Source organism: Quercus lobata, chromosome 7, assembly GCF_001633185.2.
Source record: "Quercus lobata isolate SW786 chromosome 7, ValleyOak3.0 Primary Assembly, whole genome shotgun sequence".
In the NCBI taxonomy this organism is placed as follows: Eukaryota; Viridiplantae; Streptophyta; class Magnoliopsida; order Fagales; family Fagaceae; genus Quercus; species Quercus lobata.
In genome coordinates, this window is record NC_044910.1 from 12274384 (window position 1) to 12284506 (window position 10123).

The following is a 10123-nucleotide window of genomic DNA, read 5'->3' on the forward strand; positions in this document are numbered from 1 at the left end:
GAAGCAGTTAGTCTTTTAACTTTATTCATATGCCAAGTCTGGAATCAAATGCAAACACTTTTGTGCAATTGTAACTTGTTTTACGACAAGTTTCATGAGAACGAACAAAACTATTTTCACCTTTTACAAAACAGGGGTGTTAGAATTTGAGATTTTACGTACTTTTTCAATACTGATGATTGTACCTTTATCTTTATGCAGCAGGGTTGGTATTATATATGTATATCTAGCTACTTTTGTAAAGTTTTGCTATGATTCCACCTACCAACCAGTGGATAAGGGTCCAGAGACCTTACCCCCTTACCAAGTTACCAAGTTCAAAAAACTTAGATGCTGATAAATGATTGATTGTCAATCCCAGCAGCTTAAGCAGAATGGATACGGAGATCATATTTAGGATTTCATACTCTAATTCTATGATAAATTACCAATTATTACAAAAATTTAAGCTTAATCATTAATATAAGTTTCATCAGTTGTAAAACATAATTTCATCATGTGACATTAAAATAATTTAGTTTAAGTGAAAATTTATTTCCGATGTTTTAAAAAAGTCAAAACTTCAACCAAAACTCTTCAACACTTTCAAGAATTTTCTAGTCTAATATCATTTTTTTTAATGAAAAATTTACACTTACATGAGGCGCATTTGACATGTAATATAAAGCAATTTTTTCTTTTATTTTTACTGTCTATTTTATTTTTCAATATATTCATTAAAATAATTCCTATATTTTATACATGATACTTGAATAATTTGTGCACAAGCATGAAATTGGACTATTAGTACTATATAATAAAATTTATTTTTTATCTATCAAGTGACTAGTTTTTTGTTGTGCCAAGTATAAGTTGCACTCTCCTCAAGTGGCTACCCTTAATTTTACAACAATAACCAGCATATCATGGGATGGAACTATGATTAGCTTACTTAAAGCTTTAAACTAGGTAATTTTTTGAGAGTTCATTTGGTATTGCTATAATAATTAGAGCTTTAGTGGTAGAGCTTTTACGATAAAGATTTTTAAGTGAAAAGAGTTTTAGTGTCTAGAAAGTTTGTTAAATTACAATGATAAGGTGTTTGAAATTGTTGCTCCCATTTGCAAACCAATAGATAAAGAGTTTTAATACGTTAAAAATTATAAAAGATGACATATTGAGTGTTATTATATTACATCCATTTATTATTGAACAATGCAGGAAAAAAAAAAAAAAAAAAAAAAAAACAAAACAAAACAAAACTACAATACTAAAATTAAGCTTGAAATTCCAGCTTAGAATAAGTCCCTAAAGATTATGTCTTATAGATGAATTATGCAACACGTCCTTTTCTAAAGCATGCTATTTGGTGATGCTATTGCTTTCCCTTTTTATTCATAAAGTTACATATAATCTCTCCAGGATATTATATAGCAAAATTCCCTTTCGCATTTTTCAACTTTTTTTTATTTTTTTCAATACTACTTGGCAGCTACGCCAGCATATTTGTATTATTATGTTTATTTCTATTCGTCACCGTACACTTTTTTCACTGGTATAGCATAAACCTTTTTGACCCACATGAATAACGATCATGATCGCCTGATATGTGTCTGTATGGGGATTATAATTTAATTTGTTTGGGTATTATCTATAGGATTTGGATAATGCTCGGCTCTAGTGCTCTAGTTAGAGTAGTGCACGGGAGTCACACAAGTTGGACACGTCCCAAAAATCGGACACTTGTCGGAAGAGGCAAATTACTCCTCCTAAAAAAGCTAAATAACCGTATAATATGCGTGTTTATATATATATATATATATATATATAGAGAGAGAGAGAGAGATGATATGTCCATAATATTTTTACAATAAATTTTAAGTGGCAGGTTGTTACTAGTTGTTATTGTTGGAGTAAAAAAATAATCTTAGTGTTAGGTTCAAATTTGAACCAATAACAACTAACTACCTATAATTTATTGTAAAAATATTATAAAAATATTGTAGACTCTCTGCCTCCTCTTATTAACTAAGAAAAAACCAAAAAGTAATCCCTACTTACACGAAAAAAACAACACCAACACCTAAAAAAAGTGAAAAAGTTAGGTCGTATAGGAGCATTCATGGCCCCTTTTAATCAAAATTAACATTTTTTTTTTTTTAAGTCAGTATTTATTGCACACACTGTTTTTTATTCTTTTTTGAAGAATAGAAAAAAAGTGTGTGCAATAAACACTGACTTAAAATAAAAAAATGTTAATTTGGATTAAAAAATGTTTATTGCACACACTTTTGCATATATATATTTATCAAATACATGGTGTAGCAACAGGTTTTTCACTTAAAAAAAAACTCTTTTCTACTTCCCAGATTTAGCATGTCACTATTCACAACTCTTTGAAAGTTTATCCCAAAAAAGTTTACTTTTTTATTTTTTATTTTTATTTTTGGAATATGGTATATTTGAGATTTTGATATTTAGTTTGGGTTATTTTAGACAATACATTATAGAATATTACAAAAATCAAATTGGGTCCATGTCAAAGATTACGTAATAGAATATTTATGCCGGTTACTGCTTATGTGACAAGGACTTTCACTACATTAGGACAATTAGGGTTACTATCATTGTTTACTAGGGCTTCCATTTTAAAACTTATAACAATTCTCCTTCCAACCTTTTCTAGTGCAATAAAAGACTTTGTTAGAATTTAAATCATAATTTAACAATGAGGGGGTATTTTTTCATTTCCAATACTTAAAAGGGGGAAATTGTTCAATTTTAAAGTTTATGAGTGAATTGTGAAATACCTCAAAAATAGATGTTTTTTCTTTTCTTTTTCTTTCTATTTTTATTTTATATATATATTTTTTGAGAATGCTATTTTTATTATATTAATTCTAGTGTGTAACATAATGTTCATGTTTTGCTAAGCATGCATTTGAAGCTACAAGAATCAATTGAATTACTTATAGGTGAGTGGAAAATAGATAAGGAATATTAATATTTTATAGAAATTTACAAAGTGTACTAGGGTTAGAATTTAACAACGTGGTTCTCTTAACAATTAAAAAAAAAAAGTTATTTCTTTTTCAAAACCTGATTTTAAAGAGTTCAGACAGTATGTGAAACCACAATTATTTATTTGTGTTGGTTAGGAGGACCACATGTCGGATTGACTCAATTCTCCAAGGAATGGACTAAGAAGTTGATAGTAGCACATGGTAAAAACTTGTGAATGATTTCATTCTATTTTCATCCATAGGCGTTGGGAAAAATATCAAATCAAGGACTACATAAATTGTGGTTTCAAATAAATTCTCTAATCCAAAAGATTACAGATGAAAAAATGCATATTGATATATAAATTCATATCCAAGCATATATATATATATATATATAAATTCATATTCAAGCATATACACACCTGATATGAGAATTCATGCTTCAACAGTTTAAATACAAAACAAAATCATAAAATAGGGTAATATATTGGATCAGTTATTCATCTTCAAATTCTATTACATAATACTCTCAACCCTCCTCACACCTAAAATTCTAGCAGGTAAATATCATGTTTATCTCAAACACACATTACATTAAATAAATAAGAGAAATGATATGTCTACAATATTTTTACAACAAATCCTAAGTTGCAGGTTGTTATTGGTTGTTATTGTTAGGGTAAAAAAGTAATCTTAGTGTAAGTTTCAAATTTGAACCAATACTAATTTTAGTGTTGTAAAAATGTTATAAACGTAGCATCTTTCGATAAAGAATCAAGTACATTGTCCACACTGACTTATTTAAACGAACAAGGGAGTTCCACAAAAGGAAAGTAAACAAACGGAATGACATAGCCATACATAGGACGTACCAGAGAGGATCTATAACAAATTTTCAATACCTCTGGTCTCATTTTGGATGATAATAAGCCAACATAGAGTACACGGTCTGTAAGACACTGAGAATGAGTACAAATAATCCAGCAATGAAAGCCACTACCGTCCACGGGCTGCTGAAATGGTCGTGAATGACTTGAGTTATCCAGAGCATCCTCCCCTTGTTGTAGTATTGCTGGATTTCGCATCTGACGTCTTTATATATTTCAAGGTTAGGAACCAAGTCGGTGCCTATCTTGTTGAAGACTTTAGCCACTTCATCATCACTGCCAAGGAAATTTTGGAGTATGCCTGCATTCCTGAGGTCTATAACGTCTTTGGGTTCGTCGATGAGTGAATCGAGGAAGGATATGTAAGACGAGACTCCATAGTCATTTTCAAAATCCGGACACATCTCGTAAGCTATCAAGTTGAAGAATTTGGGTCCGGTTGAGTCATCCACTATTATTGGAGGCAAACTAAGGGTTCCGCCGTAGAATTTCCATTTCTCAGCGAAGGTTATCTTTCGCAAGCAGCTATCGTTGCTGGACTTCAAATGAATTCCTACTGCTTTAAGCTCCTGCACGTTGCGAAATGAATGCCAATCTTCCTGGTCAGAGTTATTTTCAGGACTTACGGAAGTGCAACCTAGAAGTCTGTTCCGTAGTAGATCCAGAAGATGAACTGGTTCTTTATTGGATGACTTTTCCTGTGTTTTTCCTGTCGTACTTTGCGTACTTTGCATACTTTGCATATCGATGAAACTTTGGACCGACTTCGTTAAATTTTCACTCTCATTACTATTTTGGATTAAATCGTTGAGAATTCGATATGGAAGTTGATTCTCCAACAAGAATAAATCCTGTTGCACAAAGGCCACTTGACCGTTTTTAATTTGGAACCTTTTGACATTTTTCTCAACAACAGAGTGTATGAATTTCAGTGTTGCACAACCATCCACAAACAACATCCATGAAAGGGCTTCATCTTTATAATTGCGAATCACCTCCTCATCGAAACACTTCCTTAGTTGCTCGATGTTGTTCTTAATCACCATATATAATTCTTTTTCAGTCTTGCCACTTTCTCCAATGAAGTTTTCTGCCAATGTAAGCTTGTATTCCTCTGCTAATCGATACTTTGGCTTACCATGATGGATAGGACCGATTGATACCACCCTCGGCTCGCAGTACTTTCGGAAATCTTTGTGATCTCGAAGCAATAGAACCTGATTGTTCACGCAGTTTAGAAATTAACAAAGTAATAATTGACAACAATATAATAAATTTACAATAAATAATATGTTTTTTCACTTATCATTGCAATGATACATGTTAATAAATTTATTTGGACAAAGTTTGACTCCAACTACCAATAGGAAACTAACATAATGTTAGTACTTGTCAAGTGCAACTCACTTAACTAAACAATCCAAGTGAATCATGTGCAATCGAAATGCATTTCATCTTCTTATCGGTGATTAGAGCCCAAAATCCAAACATGTTTAAAATCAAACATTTTCCAATTTATAATAGTAAGATTAATAAACTATAATTATCCTCGACATATAACTTAAGGGGCATTCACACCACCACATGTGATGAACATTTAATTTGTATCTTAGTGGGTTCTAATTAGCTCAACTGGTAAAGTTTTTTATTATCAAATAAGAGATTTGAAGTTTAATCCCTGCTTACACCAAAAACCAATTGGTGTTTTGATCTAATGATAAAAAAACATCATTAGAAGTAGACGCCCTAATTTAAAACTATTTTTATAAAAAATGCATGTATCTCAACTTGTGTATTGAGTTTCAACACCCAAAAAAAAAAAAAAAAAATCCTAAAAAAAAATACCTACTGTACTTAGTTCATAAACTCATTAACCTCAGCATATTCATAAAATAAAAATAAATAAAAGATACATGAGTCTATAGTCTACACAACACCAAACAGAAAAAAGTTTCACTAAAGAAACATATTTTTGGAAAATTCTTGTTTAATCTACAATGTAAGATTTATATTGCTAGTACAATGTATAAACCTATCATTACCCCATATTTTCCCCCATAATATAAAATCAAAGAAGTACCCCTCTAATCTCTACGTCTTTCCTCATTTATTTCTCTTACAATTTATGCAGATTGTGATGGCCCGATACAGTTGGAGACTTAAGGCAACAACTTTAAGTTGAAATTTTTCCATATTTAAATATTAACTTTTAATATTATAAGTTTTTTTTTTTTTTTTTTGTAAAATTTTAAATCCAATCTTCTTGCTTTTTGAGATACATGTTAGGTCCATAAAATTAGGTTGGCAAACCGTGAGCAGTTGTACCACTTAGAATCTTAGTTAATCTTGGTTCTCAATTGCAAACATGTTCTAGTACAAGACAAGTGAAGATTCAAGTAATGATAGACTCAAGAAAAATAGAAAATGGACTACCACTATGTTGGTTTTCAACACCAACTTGACATGTCGAGATTCACTTAACTCAACTACTTGAATTGAAGAGCTTGACCAATCAAGAATCATACATAATAGATCTAGAAGTCTTGTTTTCTTAATTAGTCGAATGATCTAGGGTTACTTTCACTTCATGTCTACTATATAGGCAACCTAAAGCATATTTTCCAAGTCAATGGAATAGTAGTGTATTGTACATAGATCTATAATTTTCCAAGCCCTCTTAAAGTATCAAATGGAGAACTAGTTCATACCAAAGATCTGGTGATCAATTGAAGTTGCTGCATCCAATTTACATCCAAGTTGCTGGTCTAAATCTTTGGGAGGTGTTTTTGGAGTTGTGAGTGAAATTTCACGTGGAACAAATCTAGAATAGAATAGTCCATTGATTAGGAGATACGTGTGGCCACGTAAGTAAGTATTACATGATGTAGAAATAAATTTAGAGTTAAGTCTATAATATAAACTCTCATTCTATTCTAGTGGATTTGTTTACCTTAAGAATTATAGGTTAAAATCCCCCCAGGTTTTTATTGCAAAACACTTTGTTTCATTCGTTTTTTTGAGTCATCATTTTGGTTGTTTATGTGTGATCCATGTTTATGTGATGTTTATCAATTCAGATTTGAAACACAATTAATCTAATTAATTACTTGGCTAAGAATTGATTAATTGCTTCACAACTGGGACTTAAAATCCTAACAATACAAAAATGACTCTAATTTAGTTCCTGCATTTAGGTTAAGCTAAGATCTCAATTATAGTTGATAATATATCTCATATGTACTTTTATCTTCTTGTGAAGTAGTCAATCTTAAGTATGATTTTAATTGTTTTAATTTTAATAAATTTATTTATAGAAGAAAATGTAACAATTTTTGTAAGTAAATGCTACAAGTAATGGATACACTTGGGGAAAAAAATCTAATCTTTTTATATAGTCAATAATTATGACATTACACGTTTTAACATTATTACAATCATTTTTATTGTTATTTTTTTTTGTATAATATTTCAAAATCTTTTAATATTATTTTGATGAATTTCATATTCATTTGTGGGATTTTCATATATATATATATATATATATATATGTATGTATGTATTAGTAAAAAATTGATAAAAATATCCTATTTGAAATTCAAAATCTCTACTGCAAAAAAAAAAAAAAAAATCAAAATCTCTCTCTCTCTCTCTCTCTCTCTCTCTCTCTCTCTCTCTCTCTCTCTCTCTCTCTCTCTCTCTCTCTCAATTTTTAAATATCAAGTTTTGTTAGTAAAGTGCGATATGATCAAGAGATCCAATTTGATATTTGATAGTAGAAATTTAAAAAAATAAAATAAAATAAATACAATCTATAATATAAAATTATAATATTACAAGGATACATAAATTTTAAAGCGTAGAGATGAATTCAACACATAAATTAACAAATTAGTAAGTAGTATCTCAACTAACAATAAATCACCCAACAGCCTCAAGATGCCTAAGTAAAGATGAATTCCACACATAACTTAATGAATTAATATCAATTAAATCAATATAGAAAAATCAATTTCCAAGGTTTAGGTGTAAAATTTAACAAAAATTGTTAATAATTATTATTGTTGTTGTTGTTGTTGTTGTTGTTGTTGTAAAGTTTCTTTCTTTTACCTTGGATAAGAAATCTAATTAATTTCCACCTTTGATTTTCATCTTGAGGAATAGAGTGATTGTTTGGTGTGTGGGTATGCGGGAGGTTTTGCATCTTATGTTGATAATATACCTTGTGGGAGTTTGGCTTACTAAGAAATTGAAACCTTACACCGTTAGATGAAATTCATAATCAATGGTGATCTGGTATGCTTATAAAAAAAAAAAAAAAAAAAAAAAAAAAAAAAAAAAAATCTTTGAGCTACAACTTAGAGTTTCAATTGAATTGGATTTTTACCAAGTCACAACTTTGGGAACCTTCTTAGGTGGTGGAGAGAGCGCACAACTCATCCATTTATTTATTGATAAATCTACAGTTTTACAACCTTTATCTAGTGAGGGGCTTAGGCAAAGGTCTAAGTGACCTAAGCTTGGAGCCGGTGTACAAGCATCAAGAGTGTTAAGACTCTTTTATATAAAGTTAAAATAGTTACAGGTTAATTACAAATAAAATAAGGAATTAAATCACTAGATAATGGTGAAATAAATCACAAGATACTGAGATAGTGGGTATAAATATTTTGCAACTATTCTAACTTAATGCAATCAAAAGTTTCATAGTAAATTTTGTGAAAAGCAGCATTTTTTTTTTTTTTTTTGCTAGGATATATGACTACTTTAATAAAACAATTAATATATTTTGATTAAATGCACAAACAGAACCTTTTGTATCTTTGGCTTTGTTGTCCATCGATTCTTCCCTTTGACACGCGCCTCCTTCAATTTCATAAAATTCTCTTCCTCGGAACCTGTCTCACCATGGATTGCAATACTAGAGACAATGACAGGTTGATCATGGCCTCTGCTTGTTTCACCAACTTCTTTTCTTTCAACTTTTCTCGAATGGATCATCTCCTCCATGGAAATTACATGCTCCATTCCGGCCATCGTCAGTGTTTTCCAAAATATGGTAACTATTGCTATGATAACATTGATCAAATAGTAAACTTTATATCTGCTAACTGAACATGAAAACGTTACCTTGAAGCATTTAGAGTCTTCATTACTTTATTCATATAACAAGTCTGGAATCAAATGCACACACTTTTGTGCACTACTAACTTGTTTTACGACTCAAGTTTGATGAAACTGTGAATGAGAAAGAACCAAACTATATTCTCATCACCTTCTATAAAACAGGCTTGTTATTTAATTTATGATTTGAAATCATGCACACTTTTCCATCATACTAACGATTGTTCTAGAGCCATACATTTTACCATAACTTGTGCGTATATATGTCAACTTGTGATTTAATTATAACACATACATATGGATTCCATTATTGGTACTTGATAAAAAGTAATTCAATCACCACTTAATACGCATGTAAATTGTGACAAAGTATGTGCCCTTAAATCTTTTTCATAAACTAATGGTTGTACCTTCATTTTTATGCAGCCCAGTCGGAATTACACACACTTTTGTGTGTTATTTTTCCTGATCAGTGGCTTAAGGGGCCAAGTGGCCATACCCCGGGCCTGACCATGCTTGGAGTTTTTTCATGAGCGAAAAATTTAGGTACAGTGCATTAAGTTCCTTAATTTAATTAAAATATATAGTCATATTGATTAATAAAGTACGCCTAATATTATCTTTGCAAAGGATAATTAAATTTAAAGCCACTAATAATTCCTTTAATTTGGATATTTCACTATTAATTATCCTTATTGTAAGTATACGCAAATTAAGAAGTATTCACATGTTATATAAAATAAAGACATTGACAATTTTAAAAACATTTGAAACTTCAATTCCCAAAGAACATCTTAAGGATCTCCAAGAACAAGTTTTATTGTAAAAAATTTAGTTGTTTATATTAAAAAGAAAATTGCTAAGAACTTAATATACATATTTGACTATATCATGGGAGTAGAATTTTAACACGTTTCCGTTACAAACACCAAGAGGAGTCAATTAAATTACAAAACCCATGGCATACATATTTAATTAGTATTCTCTCCGTCCCACTTTTTTTGTCCTATTTGAAAAGTCAAACTTTTTAAAAGAACATTATTTATTGTCTTGTCTACCTTTTAAAAATGTATAAGTTTCTAAAACTACCCTTAAAAAATTTTATCAAAAAATTGAATTAGTAAATTAATA

The 10123-nt window shown here is 30.1% G+C and overlaps 1 protein-coding gene across 1 annotated transcript; it reads right to left on the bottom strand.

Moving 5' to 3' along the window:
* Positions 1 to 3750: 3750 nt before the first annotated feature.
* On the bottom strand, positions 3751 to 8919 carry LOC115954061 (UPF0481 protein At3g47200-like). Its single transcript, XM_031071916.1, has 2 exons — positions 8681 to 8919; positions 3751 to 5088 (listed from the first exon to the last, which is right to left on the bottom strand). Exons 1-2 carry the CDS (start codon positions 8903 to 8905, stop codon positions 3895 to 3897), a joined length of 1419 nt encoding a protein of 472 aa, XP_030927776.1. The 5' UTR covers positions 8906 to 8919; the 3' UTR covers positions 3751 to 3894.
* Between the last annotated feature and the right edge of the window lie 1204 nt (positions 8920 to 10123).